This window comes from Hippoglossus stenolepis, chromosome 12 (assembly GCF_022539355.2).
Source record: "Hippoglossus stenolepis isolate QCI-W04-F060 chromosome 12, HSTE1.2, whole genome shotgun sequence".
Lineage (NCBI taxonomy): Eukaryota > Metazoa > Chordata > Actinopteri > Pleuronectiformes > Pleuronectidae > Hippoglossus > Hippoglossus stenolepis.
This window is the reverse complement of record NC_061494.1, coordinates 21039763-21059025: the sequence shown is the minus strand read 5'-3', so window position 1 is coordinate 21059025 and position 19263 is coordinate 21039763. Positions and strand designations below refer to the sequence as shown.

Here is a 19263-nt window from a genome sequence, read left to right as displayed (position 1 = left end):
GAGGTGAAAATGTTTAATTCATCCGAACAATGACTCCACACACAGATGGAACCTCCTCCTGAAACACAAACTGATGCCAGTTGTGTTTAGTCATCATGTTCCTCAGACCACTTATACTTTCTGCTTCCACGCTTAAAATTCTGGGCGTGTTCGTCGGTTTGGGTCTTTTACACAGAGATCATGATTTATAGACATCATTCCACGCAGGCGTTGGCTCCTTTTTCAATGTAGAGCCGAAGCAAAGGTGTTTTAACAGAACATGGTTTCTTTCCATGGCCGCTACATCCTGTACATCCCCATTTTAAATCTGAATTCACTGTGGTGAACACTGGAGCCATTTATTATTCTGTCACACCTACAGCCCGAGCACAAACACACACATGAATACCCAGAAACCAGAGCTGGAGTTACACTCACTTACAGCAGGAACCAAATGGGTTTGATGATGGGGTTGATGGAGAATGGATGACCATGGCAACCCTTGTTCGCGGGTCATTAGAAAACAAAGGAGAATGAGAATTTAAAAATACCTTTTCTTAGGCCACAAAGTCCTGCAGCAACAATCCAACATAAAATCATGATAATCATTCTCATTCATACTTCATAATCATTCTCATTCATACCGTGATTGACACGTATGCAATTAAAGCATCAGTCATTGGTGTTGTTGCAGAGCAGCATCGAACCCTCTGATACACACGTGTTTGAGGAGTGTGAATCAAAGACCGTGTGTTTGAGTAAGTGACAGTGACTGACTGATAAATCTGTGATGAAATCAGACTGTGGTTCCGACTGCGTCTCTGAGCTGAGCCTCTCTCTTCTTCTCTGAGTGCAAATATCGACTGTAAAAGTTGAACAGGCTCTCTGGGTAAAAAGAAATCTCCAGGGTTACCGTTGTTGTTTTTTCAGCTGAGCTCCAGTTTCTGCCCCAACGATCAGATCAGCGCTGAGCTCTCACACACACACTCACACAGACGCTGATGGTTATTGGTATTTCAGTCGCAGTGTTTGAACGCTGGCGTCTGCGTGTCGTCTGTACCTGGTGTGTAAATGTGTTGGCAGATTATTCTAAGTGTAATTAGTTTGTTAATTGTTCTATTGATTGTTGATCAAAGCAAATGAATCAGTGCGGATTGTCCCCGTCGACTCGCTGTTCAGGCTCCGTGCGCCCAAAGCCACAAACTGCCGGTGTTCAAATCCTGACACATAAATCATCTGTTTGTTATTTGGATCTTTGTCACTGAGGAAATGAACATGTTCATTGTGGACGTTGAAACGTTCAAACACTTGTTGATAGTTCTGTGTTTCTCTGTTTTTCTGTCTCAGGCTCAGAAATTGAAGTCAAACTCAACTGTGGATGGCGTCTTCTGTGTGGTAAGCTTATTGTAGATTATATCATGTGAATACATCTTGTGAATTTTATAATTGAATAGAGGGTAATGTATAAATGAAATTAACAAATTCTGGTTGATTTAAAGCAAAATACTTTAGTCTCAAAGACCTTAAAATCCAATCATCTTGATTGCAGGCCTTGAAAACTCATACATAAGATTAGAAAGCTCTTAAAACAATTGGATCATGAATAAAATGTTACTTTAATAACGTTACATTAACTTGGGTCTTGATTTTAAATGTGTTCTTGGATGAAAATTTGTATTGATCACTGTAAAAAAAAACTACAAAACCAATGTGGAACCACTAATATAACCTGTGCGCTGCTTTACACTTTAACATCAGGCATTTAAGAGCAATAAAGGAAAAGTTAGCTGATTTATTTCGCAATTTTCTTTCATGTCCTATGTATTTTTTTCTTCTTAAATCACATAAATAAGATGTTTCAAAACGTCACAGCATAAAAACTAAGTAAGAAGTGAAAAACATCTTGTAATATAGATTTTGTGACCTTTGCCAAAATAGCAGCAGTGACACATCTCGTGTTGTGCGCATGTTTCAAGCCTCTGCGCTCCGACATCTGTAATTTGGGATAAATACAAAATCGTGTAAGTTAAAATTCAAAAGACTTGTTTGAGTTACGAAATGATCCCGGACCGTGATCCTGCTGCCACGGCGACGGCCTCGCGCTCCCTCCCGCCTCCTTTGTAAACTCCTGGTCTTTGTAGTTCCTTTGAGGCTGAAATGGGATTGTTGCTTATCTGGTGGCTTTTAAAGTTCACCGCAAATGTCATTGTACAATAATAAGGCAGCGTTATGCACTGGACTGACATTTAATAGAAGCAGCGACAGGTCTCGAGGAGATGACCCAGCCCTGAGCTTGCTGCTTTATTAGCAAGCCAGAGAGCGTGGCTGAGGCTCTACACACACGCACACGCACACACACAGACACACACTCTCATGCAAATGCACACAGACAGACTCACAAATGTGTTTTTTAGTTTTCCCACTGTGGCCTTTTACTTACAGAAACAACCTTTTGATTTTTCACTGTGTCACAGCAGACGAATGTATTAAAGATTTTATGGATGATTTTATTCAATTAAAAAGCCTAATATCTTCAAATGTGCCACATCTCACATGCAGGATTTAAACTGCAGCCTCAACGCTGTTTAGTTTACTACTTATACAGCTGCCGGTACATTTTTACTACATATTCAATATCAGTATGTATCAATATCATGAAAACTCTGAGCTTTACTGGTGCAAAGCATAAACAATAATACTCGAAAAGAGGCTTAAGCTTTTGTCCCATGTGAAAATTCAGCTTATTAGCTCAGTATTAAAAATCTGTCAAGGATCATACAACATATTTGTTTGCATAAAAAAATGTATGGAACATCTTAGCTAAAACTAAATTAAACTCATTAATATTAAATAATTTATTAAAAGCTTTATTTATTGATTAAAAGTTTTAAAGTAAACGTCTCCTCTCTGTGTCTGTCTCTCAGGACCCTCAGATCGACGGTCCGAGTACGTCCAACGCCATCCTGAGTAACTCGGCCTCCAGACGGCCTGCGGGCCCGACCTCTCTGCTGCCCCGCTGCTCTGGCTGTGGTACTGCAGCCTGCCGGCCCTCTCCTCCTCCTCCTCCTCCTCCTCCCGGGCGACTTGTAGCCTCGACGCTTCAACGCTCTCCAACGAACTGACAAACACACATTTGTACAAAAGAAAAAGCAAAACAAGAAGTTCTATGCTTTCTTCTCAGTAAAACCTGTCGTACTTTTATTTCCCTCTGGAATCTGTCTCTACTTTGATTCGTACTTTGTTTGTTTTTTATTGAATTTTTGTTGTTTTATGGGTTTTGTTTCTTTGCATTGCAGCTGTGTGCTAAAACAGTGATCTACTATATCTACTCGGTTTGGCTGTGTGTTCCCTTTCGGTTAGTTTGAAAAAAAAAAAAAGAAGGGATTCAAAGCTTTTTCGTGTTGCTCGATCGGGCGGAAATGACAAAGTACTCGAGGATTAACATTCCAACAAACCACAGCTGGTGGCTCTTGGGTCGGTTCACACGATGTAAATTCACATTGACCTTCACTGTCGTCCAATCGGTTTCCACCCACGTCTGTTTGTGTGTTGAGGCTATCGGTGGGATCTTTCGCTTAAAAGTCACAGTCCGTTCAGTATCGGCTACGTTTCATCACGCGGGCGACTCGTTGGGTGTTCTTCTCTCTCCCCTGTGGTTTCGTGTTTGTTTCGGTCAGGGACGAGATCCGGTGTTTTTATCGACATCGATATTTACCTGAAATATAAAATGTCACTTGAAAGTATTTCCTTTTTCCAGGGTGAACACCAACAACCTGTAACATCAGAGAAGTCGCAACATCTGCGTCCAAACTGTAGCTCAAGCTGAACACACGTCGCCTCTGGCAAAAGCACACAGGCGAGGACCCACGCACACACAAGTACCGCACACGTTCACACACTCAGACACACACACAGAGAAACACACACACGCCACCAGGCTTCTGCTCTTCTTTTTTTAACGCATTGTTTGGCCGGCAGAGTGATTCCTCTCTGCGATCACGCGCTGCTGTGGATGTTCGAGTCCACTCTGCTCATTAGTGATTGTACATACGTGTAACTGTTAGAAGTCAAAGCCATGTTCAGTGTTTCTATATGAAAAGTGACGGAGAAGCTGCTGCAACTTCACCTCAACCTGTGTTGTTTTTATTGAGTTTTGACGTATCTCGCCGAGTCCTGAGAACGGACACGAGCCGAGGACGATCCAACGCTTACTGTCGTCGAGTGAAGTCAGTGGAAACGAAGCTTCTTCATCGGGTCATTCTTACGACTTATCGCCTCAATTGTGAAACTGTCGACACGTTTTTCTGGAGCGATCGCGTTGAATTGACCGTTTGCTGAGCTCCGCCTCCTTCAGTCACCGCCCAGATGCACGTCAGGTATTAAACTGTCGCGTAGCATCAACACACTTTACTCTAATAACTGTGTCAGAGTGATGCATTTAAATCGTACAATAATTGGAATTCGATTTCAGGAGACAGAAGTTACATTTGACATCGTGACCATTGAAATGGTACAAAACTGAAAAAACAACTGTTGCTATGGAAGCTAAAAGATTGACTTATGTTTGTTGATTGGAAACAGAGTTTGGCTCCTGACTGGGACTGTTAGCCGTAAGCTAAGCATGCTAACATTAGCAGCTTTCGTTATAACGTTGATAAATTACTTACACGTCTTTATAATCGTTAGTATCGTTGCTAAGCTGTGATTGGACAGTTGCTGTTAAAGGGGGAACGTTTTAGCAAATGGTCAAATATGTACTTTTCTTTGTTTCTGAAAATGACTCAAACACGTGACATGTGACATCGGTACCGTGAGTAAAAAATCCTTTATTGTACGTCTGCTCCCGGTGACTTCTGCGGAAAAAAATATCTAAAAGCCACAACATCGGTTTCACGTTCGATTCTCAGACACGTGCGTTCGTTTTCATCAGCTTCTCCCCCCACCCCCCCTCAGAGGAAATCCAAACTTTGTGGTCAGGACGTGAACGTACGTCGAACCTGAGCATTAACGACGCGCTGCTTCAGTTTACGTAGCTTCTCAGAACACGGTTAATGTGTCGTAGAACTTCTGTGTTATTTACTGAGCATCAACATGGTATATGCACTGTATGTACTTGGCTGAAACTATAAATCGGACAAATAGACGTCCGATGATTTTCTGTTCCAGAGCATTGTGAGCTATTTTGACATTCAGATACTACGTTGAATACGCCGGAATATTGTTTTTTTTACAACTACCTATAATGTGTATATTTCTCCCAGTATGTACATGATTATGGAATATTACTGCATCTGAGAAAGAGGATATCAATGTAACTCTGTAGTTCAACACGACTGTATTTCCTCAGCTTATTCTTTTGTACCATAGCCCCGTTCACCACATTGCTTAACTATAGTATTGTTTTGGTTTATTTTGGCTAAGATTTGAACTTATTTTTCTATCTTTTACGACTTTTTACTGTGGATGAGTTGAATCGAAGCAGACGGACCGGCCGCTTACTGCTCCGATTTAAACAGCTCCTCTGATTTTTGTTGTTTTTTACAGACTGTTCAGAGCCGTTTCCAATTATTACTTTGGTTTTACTGCTGAAAGAATTACGGTTCCAAGAAGAGAGAGAGACGATTGTTGTTGCATGGTGACTGTGAAGGAAAGATAAATATATTCTATACCATAACATTTAAAAAGGTTTTTTAAAGGGTATATTTGACCAGAGGTGGGCGAGTGGGTTCAACCCCACGGACTGAATGTGTGGAGGAGACGTTAAAGAGAAATGTTACGAGATGCTACAGGACAAACTTCTCTTCTTGTGTCTTAAAAAGCAACTGTTGATTTTATATTTGAATCCCAGAGTCGTATCTTCACAGGCGCTGGAATATAAAGAGACGGTCGAAAGTTCCTCGGGTCGAAAACTGGGGCACTTCCTCCTGATGTTAGGAAAATACAAAAAAAAAAGATGGTGGATATGTTCTCTCCATCCCATCTGTCGTTTTAAAACACCAGACATGGCTTCTCTGGAGACTCCCTCAGCTCTCTGGCATCATTAACCTCTTAGCTTGTGAAAATGTAAAATCTATTGTACAAAAAGTTATAATTAAAAACTGTCAAATCACCAACGCTGTTTGCACATGGTGTTTATTTCACAGCTCGGGGGAGGACACATAGAAATGAGCCGTGCACGCCTGGAGGATGACGGACAGGCGACGGCGAGGATGAGAGAAGGTCTGAGGTCAGGTGGTCGTGATCCTGAGACGCTGATAAGACGTCAAGAGTTAATGTCAATGACCTCGGGTCACAGAGCAGAGAGAAGAAAGATGAAGAGAAAAGAGATGAGAGCAGATAAAGAGAGTTTCATGTTTGGACCAAGAGAAAGAGGAAGAATCAAAAAAATCACTTTTTCACCTCAGCGTTGGTCCAGAACTGAAATTCTCAAACTGAAACATTTGTGAAAGGTTTTTATTTTCATCTAAGAAACGTCGCTAAGTCTCATATGTGTTAATTTCCTCATCGCTGCATGAGTTACAGTAACACTGTCTTATTTGAGCCAGGAGCGTTTCAAGGGACCTGAGGGGCCCCAGACAAAAGGGACCTGAGGGGCCCCACATTGAACCACACTAAAAACTAAAAACACCTAAAACATTCCAAACTTCAAACAATTCTTTCACTAATCAAACTGTTAAAGAAAGTCCAGACTGTGCATTCACATGGATAAAAGTCACTTTAAGGATCTGTGCGGTCGTCCATCTTTATTTACTCTCTATGATTTTGATCGAGCTCTGGAGCCTTTAACTTTTTTTGATGTAATTTGTTCCACATAATGTAGAATCTTTCTTAAATTTTTATGAAATCTGAGGTTTGTTTTATAGGAGAAATATCTTATAATCGCCTTAGATAGAGAAAAAACCTTTGAAAATAAAGTATATTGTCTCAATTCCACCTTATAACCTTATAGAGAATAATGAGAGAAATGTCAAACTCATTATCTGGAAATTTGATGATGTGGACACGTCAGTTTCCCCTTTTTCTGTTTTACATGAACGTTTTATTCATCATGTTAAAAAGTCGTTGACAAAGTAACAGGAGCTGCAGAACAAACGTGTTTTTATTCTATTCTACTTATGGAAATTTCACATGAAATTATAATGATTATAAAGAGAAGTTTGAATTGAACAGACTCCTGTTGTAATAAGAGCTGATTTACAGTAAGAAATCACTTAGAAGTATTTTAATGTTTCTCATAAGACGCAAAACACTGAGTCGTCTTCTGTCCTTTTTTTTAAATGATAAAGAACACACATAAACTATTGTTACTTGAACATGCAGATAAAAATAAGACAATGAGGCATATTAAAGACAAACATACATTAAAATCTAATGATTAAGAATCTAAAATTCAACATCCATTCAGCAAAATCATTTCCTTTGTCCAGATTTCACAGGAACAAGATTCAAACACACATTCGTTCGAACCCCTCAGTCATTATGAAAGTTCAAAGTGCCACTTACAGAACCGTGGAATCAAACCCACGTAGCGTACGTGTCAATCAAACGTTACATCCGGTCAGTGAGTGAACCGGCAGAGACGCAGATTATTAAGAGTCATTAAAGAGCTTTTTCCTCTCAGGCTGGCGTCAGTGGATGTGAACAGTGTGAACCGGTCGTTACCTTCAGCAGCAGCGGCACAAAAGGTTCATTCAGGAGGAGGAAGGAAAGTTCGACCTGAAAATTACATCTTTCTTTAAATCGGCTTCTTCTCTTTGTTTCCATCTCAGTCATTTCACTTTGTCATCAACTTGTCTGAAGAATTTCAGGTTCATCATTGTTTTAGATCGTGTTTCAAATCAGGACGTACATTTCTGACTTCCCAGTGACATCATGATGACATCACTCCCACCATGTGATCATAAATGTTTTTTGAAATCATATTTTTTGTTGATTTTGACTTTTGACCGATCAGCTCCAAAAGTTAAATGTTTGGTGACACACACACACACACACACACACACACACACACACACACACACACACACACACACGCACACACACACACACACACACACACAGAGCGTGCAGGTTAATTACCAGAATAAAAGCGTCTCATCAGTAGAATCGACCCTCATCTCATCTCATCTGCTCGTTAACCGGCCTCCTGATATGATGTGTTTTTATTCTCTATCGATACCGAAGCTCTGCTCATTAATGGACAGTTTATAAGACGAGGTGATAAAACTCCACATTAACACCCCCGACACCGACATGAATTAACATGTATTAATGCATCGAGAGGGAACGTCTGCTCGACGCTCTGAGCTCCTGTGTGGTCGATTCATGTCCCCGTGACGAACAGTCCATGAAACTGACAGATGAGCTTATTTGCTTCTTTACAACCATGTTCACAATCAGCTCCAACTCTCGTTCACTTTATCTGCAAGACTAAATAATAATGTATAAAACATTTGGATGGTGATCACCATAGCAATGGCCAAATCTTCAAGGCTCCACCTGAGCTACATCTTTAGTATATAATATAACAAATCAGTAGGAAGGACCACAGATCAGAGTGAGACACAACACACACACACACACACACACACACACACACACTGTGTCCTCCTGACAAACGTCTCTGTGACTGAACAGGAAGCTGCTGGTCACCTCGGCCCGTCAGCTGACCCTCCTACGAGCGTCCATGAAGATCAACGCTGAAATAATCGAGTCATCTTCACTCCTCCTCCTCCTCCTCTTTCATCCCTCACTTCGAGGTGGGAGGAGAGAAAGGAGACTCTTTGTCAGAGCAGAAGGCCACTGGTGACGGAGCAGTGCATGCTGGGACTCGGTAGAGGACGACACTGACAGGGGCGACATTCTTCACGACGTCACAGGGCGCTGAGTGGTTGGTGGTTTGTTGGGACGTAAGTGTGTGTGAGTGTGTGAGTGTGTGTGTGTGTAGGACAGCAGTGCGCTTTGTAATCCAGTGTGTCCATGTCCACCACCCCCCCGGTCACTCGTCCACAGACCACGGCCCAAATAACCCGCTGTAATTGGCCCATAATGGCATAAAGATTGAGGCCTGGATGAGGCATCAATCACAAGGACGTGGCTCAGCTGACCCTGAGTCCTCGATGAGAGGGAGGGGGAGGAGAGGGTGAGAGAGCGGGGGAGGGAGGGAGGGAGAGATACAGTGAGCAGACAGAAGAGGAAGAGAGAGGGATGAGAGGGTCAACGAGAGAGAGAGAGAGAGAGAGAGAGAGAGAGAGAGAGAGAGAGAGGTGGACAGAGAGGGACAGAGGACGAGTTGTAACCAGGAGAAGTAATCAGTTTTATTACTGGACAGTCCTTGAGAAGGACAAGATGTGTGCGTGTTCGTGTGTGTGCATGTGTGTGTGTGTTTGCGTGTGTGTGTGTTGTGTGTGTGTGTGTGTGTGTGTGTGTGTGTGTGTGTGTGTGTGTGTGTGTGTGTCTGTGTGTGAGGTTGATTTTGCTAATGAAAGTGATTCCAGACTAGACGTTGAGCTTATGTCTGGAAATTTCATCTTGAATTTGCCGAATCACCAACATCAGTCTCGTCTCTGTGAAGACGTCAAAAGTGAAAATGTGCCAAACAGATTCTGGTTCAGTTCATCTGAAACTAATTTTAAAAATACATTGAGGTATTGAGAAGTTGAGACGTATCATTTGAAATCGGTAGGTTTGTCATTTTACATTTAACGAGCAGATGGATTTCAGATTAAAAATCAATAAATCTGATGCACACCAAAAACAATTTCAAGTTATTTTTGTTGATATGCAAAACAAAAAACGATGTTTTACTTTATTCTGAAAGTTTGACTGTATATTTTAAATTTTTAATATTCTTATATCCAACCTTTATACTCGTCTATATGAAGAGTGTCGGTCCAGCTTAAAGTTACAAACAGTTCTGAACAGAAATCATTAACTTTGCACGACATCATTGATCGGAGGTGTGTGTGTGTTTTTCGATGTGATAAACTTCATTTAGATCATATTTACTCCAGGAGAGAGATGACATGTAAAGCAGATGTTTACCAGCTGTGGCAGATCTTCTTTATTTCCTGTGTTTGTATTTTCAGGTTTTCAAACTCTTACTTGAAAACACACACGTCCGCGTCTCATCCTCAGCGCCGAGGGAAAACCACGAGACGAGGATAAAAGGGCGAGAGCAGCTCTTCCTGCTGCCGCTGACGTGCAGGTATCGAACACAACGCAGATGCCAGCAGCACTTAATGCAGAATACTGCAGTCTTTTATCTTCAGGAGGAAAATAAATCGGAGTGAGCTGAGAGCGTAACAACGAGCACTTATCTCCTCCTGGTCACTAATGGTGGCGACAGCAGCAGCTCTGACCTCTTGTGATGTTCGGAGGCCTTTCAAGTTCCAGACTCTATTTTAAAGGAAGGAAAACGTCAGATAAACAGAGAGAGGTAAAGATTTCCAGCTTCTGTTGATGCAGTTTTAGTCAGACGAACATTAGCTCCAGGAGGAGAAGGTATTTTAAGGTTAAAAAAAAGAAGAGACATATGGAAATGTTTCATGACACGAAGCTTTGTTTTCGCTGCTTTTATTTTCCACCGCATCAACGACTGTGAAGGATTCTGAAAGGCGGCCAAGCGGCAGCGAGCCGCAGCCGCTTCATCCTCCGTTCCCTGGAAAGAAAGCACGTCGGTGTTTCCTGCCGGTTATAGTTCCTCATTTGCATTAAAGTGTCTGATTATCCAAGATGGTCCCCTCGATGATCCCGCCCCCGCCGCCTCCTGACAGACGACGTTTTAAAATCGCGCCGCATTCATTCGTCAGAGAAGAAGAAGAAGAATCATGGAACGTTAAATAAACCTGCATTTATTTCACTCTGCATCTTAATGTGGCAGCGCGTCGTAAACAAAGACGCATGAAACTTTAAACATGCTCGTGCACAACAGCAGAAGCTTCAGGAGGATTTATTAACGTCGTTAGTTACACGTGTGTTTGACGGGGAAACAAGATGGAGGTGGGAGACCACCATTAGAGCGGATCTGGATCATCTGGGCAGGAACAGGAAGGTTTTTCACTTCCTCTGACATGAGATCAGAAGTTCACCTTCACTCTCATCGGTTTTCACGCTCTAATAGAAAATAGATGTTTCAATTTACTGAAATTAGGGCCAGAACATGATTTATGTGAAAGAGTGACCGAAAATGTGCACAGTTCATTTTATAATAATCAGTCAGTTCTGCAGGTGAAACCTTTGGATGAGTTGGCTAATTATTTGTAACAGATCTGTAATGATTTGGACCAATCGATAGGTCCAACAAAAACCCAGAGGTAAGAACACACACACACACACACACACACACACACAGAAAAACTGGCTCCACGTACGAAGAGTCATCAAAATGTTTTAATTGTAAATGTACAGAGTTTATGCTCGTGTGGACAAACACAGGGAGGTGAGCTGCCCTTTGTTAAAACAAGTCTCAACAACAAACTGGTGCAAAATGAAACGGAGACGAAACATCAGAGTCAAAAACAAACCAAGTGTTTAAAGCTCCTACAAGGATCTTCTTAACCGGTTATGAAACTGTATTATTTTAATATCACTGTGTCTGTATGCCCACAAGAGGAGGGGGAAGCATGGATTTCCCATCCCAGTATAAACGTTTTTAATATTGTTAGATGGCTTTTACTGATAAATGGGTTCATATTTTATGAATCCTTATTATATGAATTTTCTGAGTATTTTGATCTTCTGTAAAAACAGTTTAAAGAGATGTCACAGTGTTTTCCTCTTTCCTCTGAACCGAGGTTTCTACGACACGTGACGGTGGAGACATCACCTTCGTTTCTAGAAAAGAAAAGTTCCTTGTAGGAGCTTTAAAGACGTAAATATTCTGTGCAGGTGCAGTCGATACAAAGTTATTAAACTTCAATATTAAATGAAGATTGAACACAGTTGCTAAAAGGGGAAAAAGTGACATCACATGAAAATTTGATATGAAAACGGGAAAAAAATAAAAGTCCTTAGTGCATTTGAAAACTTGCTAAATTATTGTTTAAATGTAATTTGCATCATTAATAAATATTACACAGGAGACGTGTCATATAAAAACGTGTAACAGGCATGAATGTTACTGTAAAAAGTTGAAAACTGCACTTTCACAGTATGAAATGAACGAGCAGGCGTAAGAACACCATCAGTAGTTTGTGTCTGATGCCGACCTGCAGGTCAACTTTACATTTGAATGGTCAGTTGCATATTATCATCTCACACAGGATCCTCGTGTGTCGGTAAAGCATTTCACCTCTAGTGCATATACACATGTGTAGAAGACCCCCGGCTGCCGAGAGCAGAACCTGAGCAGATGATGTAGATCTCCAAACGTTGACTTGAGGAAAAACAAAGAGAAACAAATGTACTTCGTGATTTAACGGATAAATCCAAAGGTCTTTGTAGTTTTCGATGCAGCATCTCAACAACAGTGGTCTTTAAAAAAAATCCCAGAGGAGACTTTCCTCCTCCAGCAAATAATCAGCCCCCACAGCGTTCTGCATTGATCTGATTAGGTTCCTGTTGTTGTTGCAGCGTTTCGCTCCCGAGTGGGTTTGTAAGTCAGTTGCAGTTCCACGCTGAGCCACACGGTGCAGAGGCAGCTCCCTTTGTAAAGATCTGACCGAAGCTACGACGGAGAAACACGTCCTCATCCTCATCCTCATCATCATCATCATCATCCTCATCATCCTCGCTCTGAAATTAGTCTTTAAATTGTTGTTTTCGTGAATCATCACATCAACGCGGACAAAAAGAGCCTGTTGACGAAGTTTGTCCATCTAATGCAGCGAAGGAAGGGACCATGAGTTCCATGTCCCACCGTCCTCTGATCCATGAAGATCATCAGAACCCTTTGTGTTTAGTTGTCAGTGTTTTGTCCTCCGGGGACATGAGGACGTGTCATCATCCAGTTCATACACAGGTCCCTTGATGGTGCACAGTGTGTTTGCGATGCTTGAGTCCGAGGCCTCGGTCCTTAAAGTCCATCGCTCGCTGTTGCGATGCGTCCACCAGGGCGCTGGCTATAGCAATACCTAGAAACCAAGAAAAACGAACCAGTTAACCAAGAAATATATGAAATGATGTTTCAGATGAATTTCCATTCAAAGCGCTGAGAAAAAAACGTTTGCAGATCACCTGTAAATCCTGTTTCCTCCATTAAAGAGGAAACATGTGGAACCACAAGGTTCTGTTGTGGGAACCATTTTGGTTTTTAATTACAAACACTGTTAAGACATTATAAGAAAATATTTTACATGTTTAAATATTAAGCATGAAGGATAAATTGAACTGGTGAAGGAGAAAATATTTCATATCGTCAAACCACCTCCAACAGACATAAAACATTATTCTTGACATGTGTATGAATAATGATTTGGAAAGACAAGACGCAGTGAACCAACAAATTATATGTGATGTAAACTCAGATATAAAGACTGGAGGTAAAATGTGGAGTCCCACCTGGTGCTATGTGGGACTCAGGTACCTTGTGGATTATTCCTAAAGCATCTAAATCATATGAAATGGCTCCAAACATACAATTATTTCTGAGGGCCACAGAAAAGGTTGGAATGGAAGAAAGCAACAAGGTGAAACTCTGCTGAACGTTGTGAGAAGTCGGTGAGAAGTCGGTGTGTGACAGGCGGAGACACATCCTCCGAACCGACGTCTCGTCACAACATCCGAACGGTTTGTTCTCCCCAGCCCGTGTTGTCTGGACTCAGCCACTGAAGCGTATCCACCACCTCCCCGTCTCCTCCTCTCTCCCTCGTCACACCTTTTGAAAGCAACTTCAGTGTCGGGTGTTGGACTCACTCCTCACAGCGGGGCTCAGACAGAACGGGCCGGATGCACCAAGGCATCAGATGCCTCACAGCTTTGTGTTTCCTTGGCAGCGGTTGCTGTTGTTAATGTGGATTTAGAGTCATGGCAGCTGGAGCTGTGAGTGCAGCTCGTCATGTCTCCCCCACCCCCCGACAACCGTGGGCCTGACAATGCATGGTCATTACAGCGAGCGCTCAATCTGCCAGCGAGCAGGAGCCAAATAAACAAAACAGGAAATCTGCTGTGCTCTTGATATGATTTGGATGCAGGACGGTTTCAGCATTTCACACTCAAGTGATTCTTGGGATTTTTTATTTTTTCCGAGGGTGGAAAGGGGGGAAAGCCGATTACACGGCCGCTCAGCGTGTTGCCTGTGTGTGTGTACGTGACTGTGCAGGTTTATGTGAGTGGCTGTGTAAATACTGGGGGTGCGTGCATGCACCTGTGCACGTTTTTGCAAAGTTCTGCCACAGGAAGCCACGAAGACGGAGATGACGGCCAGCGTTAGCAACATGTGCTCCCTTCATTCAGAACGATGGAGGGGAGGTGGACAGCAGCACCTGCTCTGTTGGAACACGGCTCATTATGGTTGTTTGTTTCTCTTTGGCAGCGGCTGTATAGGTGTGTGTGTGTGTGTGTGTGTGTGTGTGTGTGTATGTGTTTACTCTAGATTTGGCTTTTTGTTTCTCTGGTAATTTGCAATATGGTCCAAACGCCAGCAGTGCTTGTTTGCCAATGTTCTTTATAATTCCAGAGTTAACTCACCTTGGTGGGAGTTTGCAGTGAAACCAAAAATTAAACAAAACACGAAGCGACATCAAGCTGTTGAGCAGAACATTTAAACATGACTCTAAATCTACAGACGTCACCACGACATGTTTTATTGGTCAGGAGAGAATTTGAGTGGTTCAGTTGTCAATGTGAAATTAAAACGTCTGATTTGCAGCTTTAAAGCATCAAAGACATAATCCAGACTGATCATATGCTAAAGAAAAGGATTAAAGAAATGATTGATGGATTATTAAAAGTAAAGAAAAAGACATTTCAGGCATTTTCTAACTTAATCTGCTCTGATCAGACAAAAAACTTTCTGAAAGTGAGAAGCAGATATTTTATATCAGTAACATCATCCCAACAGGAACCTGGTTTACAGCCACGATACTTTACAAACATACACACGGGAGCCTGGTCGATTTATCATGTTGCCGTTATGAGTTTTCACAAACATAGATATATAATATTAATAATATACAAACTTTTTTACAGAATGAAAGATCAGAAAAGATGTTAAATGTTTATTTTCTAAAGGCATTTAGACCTGATGCTACGTGTTTGAGGAGGAAGAAGAAGGGAAGAAGGGAGGAAGTTTGCCGGGTTTTATTGTTTTCATGACATTTAGGGAAACAGCAACGATTCATAATAAAAACCAAATGTTTAAGGTATCAAATGATTTGAATTTCACGTCTCTATCTTCTTAAGAGGCTGAGAAAGTAACGTTTTTGCTCTTCAGAAGCCTTCAGGTTTTAGAAGGTTGTTTTCTAGAGGTTGTAGAATGAGGTTTTAATCACCGCCTTCAGTCTTCATGTGTTGAAGTTCTATGTATTTCGTTGTATTTGTTTTTTATTATATAGAAATGTAGTTTATTGTTCAGCTGTAAAATATAGATTCATTGGGTTAAAAACTCTCTAATATTGGTCGTGTGTCTGGCTCCAACGATCCACATCCCTCCGGCTCTCGTACAAACCAGTCCACGAGATTTCAAACTCCAGTTTTCAAACTACCTCCAAATGAAAAAGACTTGGAAAAATTCAAATATGGAAAGATAATTGATTCTCTAACGTGACGTCTGAATATTCCCTTCATTCAAAATGGCTTTCACCTTTGACAAATTGCCTTCATAAGTGTGTTGATTTTTCCGGGTGAACACACACGTCTCCATTTGCAAAATTAAATTGGTCAAAAGTAATCAAATCACGCTGCAGGTGAGTGCGAGTGCTCGTTTGCTGTCGTGGCGACGGGGAGCGTTAATGTGATTGTTCTGTCAGGTGAGTTGACGCATCATTAACACACACACACACACACACACACACACACACACACACACACACACACACACACACACACACACACACACGCACACCTATCCTCCCTCCTCCTGATCCACTAATGGGGTCATTAGCAGGAGACAAAATTCCCCAGGAAAACGAATGGGCACCGGTGCGATGTGGAAACTGGGACTGGAGCTGAGAAACATCTGTGACGGGAGGAGCCCGCTCGCTCGCCCCGTGACAAACCTCACGCCTCCTTCTCTTCCTCACATCAAAGTGCCGCTGCTGACGCTGGGCTTTGCCCTCGATGAAGGCGCCGGGGACGGAACCCTGAAACCAGTATAATAACAAACAGAGAACACACCTCGGCAGCGTCTGTTCCACAAAGCCAAGGAAAATCAAAGTCAGTCAAACAGCAACACATTGATATTCAAATATTTATACGTCTGCGCGGCACTGATTCCAGGTTTTAGACGACCAGTAAACATGACACACAACCACGACGGCTTTGATGTTCCAATGTAAGATTCAGGTTTGATCCCGACTAACCAGGATTCATTAATAGAACATGGCAGCCTGTGGTAGGACGTCTCCTCGAGCCTGTTTGAAGAACGCACAATGAAGAATATCCTCAAATTACCTGATATTTATATTTTTAAATCACCCAAAAACACGTTAAGGGAAGAGAACAACAAAGAAGAAGAAGAAGAAGAAGAAGAAGAACGTTGCCAGAAACCTGAGGCAGAAAGAGTGTGATGTATATGATTAAATCATTTAGAAGCTGCTGCGTTATACAGAGAGGCCTTTCGACTCGATCAATATCATCCTGTCAATCATTTTTGAAGCAGGTTACTGGTTTGAACAAGAAACTAAAGGATAAGAACACAGCAGGATTCTGGGAAATTTAAAATCTCTGCTTGAACATCAGAGAAACGTTCATCACGTCATCATCTGTCCATCACCTCATCTGTTGACAGAACCACGAGAGTGATCACGTGTGTTTTCCTTCCACTTCCCCCTCGGTTTGTTCGGGGGGGAACCAGGAGTGTGTTTATCAAACCATCCGACGACTTGTCGCCTCCTCCTCCTCGCTGCGGCGATACGCTCATCTGGTTTAGTGTCTGAGGAGGCGTCACCATCAACTGTCTCCATCCCCCACTGCACTCGTTTAACATCACAACTTATCTCCTGCTCCGTCTATTTCTGTTTTCAACTTTCTATGTATTTCTAAGAACAAATCGTACTTCTAATCCCCTTAATGCCTCTTTTTTCATTCTCTGCTCTATTTTTTACTCACAAATACTTTCTACATCTTACGGCACCTGTATCCCCCCACCCCCGCTCTGATATTCCCAGGTCTATCTCTGCTGCTGAATAGGCAGATTAGCGGTGGTGAATGCTTCTTTGCCTCTGTCTCTATTGACCCACAGTCTAAGCTGGAGCGAGGCTGAGAATGAAATGTAGTCGCTCCCTCTCCAGCCTCAACAACACAGCAAACTGAGAGTGTGCAGCCTGGTGAATCCATTAAAACCTGATTGAGTCCCATTTCATATGAAACAATATGAAACTCAAACAACGGCAGCTGCAGGAGGCGGCGATAGAAAGACGTAGAAGCGTCAGGAGGAAAATGAATTGAAGCAGAGGCTGTGGGAAATAACAAACCCCCCCCCCAACAGTCACTCTCTTCCTCCTGCTCCGTCCGTCATGTGACTTCAAATCAGTCAAACAGCGGCTCAGGGGTCAAGCGAGTCGCTCTGGGAGACGGGCACCGTGTGCGAGTCCTCCACCACAATTTGGCCGACGACAGCTGTCAGCCGCCGCGTCGCCTCCAACCCGCTGTAATTTCCTGGTTGAATTATTGGGCCAAGAATCCTTCACAAGACATTTTTTTTTTTTTATTACTGTAGAATTTGATTTGCAGTAAAACGGAGCACTCAGTGTGTCATCGAGATCTTTTATTTAAACACGATTGCGTTTCCGTTCTCCAGGTCAGACGGAAGAACAATAACGTACGAGAGCTCGTTCACTTCTGCAGCTTCTAATCTCATCACACAGTTTGACTCTCGGAGCTGAGACAAAAAAATTTAAAAAATGCATCTGTGCTGCTTTCAAAACTCTGAAGTATGAATCTGAGGAAAGGTTCAGCAAGATAAAAAAACATGGGTCTCCTGTTATGCCTTTAAACATGGGGGGTGTCCTGCTTGATGTGACTTCTCTGGCTCATGATGACAGGCCTCAGTTAGTAGCTGTGGACGCCGCCATGTCTGCTTGAAGGAGAAGTTCCACACGTCGGCATCTTTGTATTCTCGAATCAGACCAAGTTTGCCGTCACACAATTTATTTTCTTCCCCAAAAAACGTCACGTGGACGTTCACGTACTCACAGATTAGGAAAGTATGACAGTATAGTATAAAAAAGAAATACACCTGGTGATCTGTCCTCCCATTGGACCTCACTTCAGGACGACAAACCAGAAATAACTACACACAATCACACAATTCTCCATGACAACCAACCCATCAAACAGAGACACCAGTCAGTCCAACTCGTCAATGTCTTAAAACCCCCAGAATTTTGACCAAAATATCCAGATGACTTAACCTGCACATAACTAAACAGATTGTTTAATAACTGAGATCTGATTCTTTGCTGAACATCAACCTGCAGTGAAACAGATCTTTCCTCCGATGTGTGGAGGCCTGATTACAAATCCTGTTTCTTGGTCTGAAGCCTGAGAAGATGGAGAAAGACAGAGGAGCAGTGAAAGAGGAACATGGGTTTGGATTCTAGAAGCTGAGAATCTCAAGCTGGAGCTGGAGTTTGTTTATTTCTTCTTTTGAAACCAACACGCGTGTTTTCTCTCCCTCTCCCTCTCTCTCTCTCTCCCTCTCCCCCTCTCTCGCTCTCTCTCTCTCTCTCTCCCTCTCTCTCCCTCGTTCCTACATACAAAGGGTCAGTTCGTGGTAACACCTCAGGAGAGCCTCGCAGAGAAGGACGGGACGAAAACAAAGAGCCGGAGCTAAAACAGGCTCGCTCATCGAGGATTCCTCTTGAAGTGCGGGTGGGCGGAGCTCGCCCGCAGTGACTTGGCGTTCATACATGCTAACATCAATGGAGGGCTGCTTGTCTGACCCCACGCACACCGTCTCTGGGGAGGAGGAGGGTGGGCGGATGCAGGGAGGAGAGGAGCGAGGGAGCAGGAGTGGATGAAGGGTGGATGGGTGGGTGGGCGATTTTATTTATTTCATTCTAAAGCCCAGACTCTGTGAGCTCCCTGGTGTTTTTGAAGTTGTATCATGTGTTTACACGCTCACATGCATCATCGCTTGTGTTTGCATGTGGGAGTCCATCTGATCACACACACACACACACA

At 42.6% G+C, this 19263-nt stretch overlaps 2 protein-coding genes across 3 annotated transcripts in view; one reads left to right on the top strand and one right to left on the bottom strand.

Moving 5' to 3' along the window:
- The window catches only part of gfra1a (gdnf family receptor alpha 1a), a 76987-nt gene extending 70895 nt beyond the window's left edge, over nt 1–6092 (top strand). The window contains exons 10-11 of the mRNA XM_035172666.2: nt 1327–1374; nt 2904–6092. Coding sequence (XP_035028557.2) covers nt 1327–1374; nt 2904–3101 — 246 coding nt within the window. The 3' untranslated portion in view covers nt 3102–6092. The remainder of the gene's footprint in view (nt 1–1326; nt 1375–2903) is intronic.
- A 5260-nt stretch (nt 6093–11352) lies between these two features.
- atrnl1a (attractin-like 1a) overlaps nt 11353–19263 on the bottom strand; it is a 176279-nt gene continuing 168368 nt past the window's right edge. For both annotated transcript variants that reach the window (XM_035173062.2, XM_035173063.2), the window contains one exon: nt 11353–13052. In XM_035173062.2, coding sequence (XP_035028953.2) covers nt 12931–13052 — 122 coding nt within the window. In that variant the 3' untranslated portion in view covers nt 11353–12930. The remainder of the gene's footprint in view (nt 13053–19263) is intronic.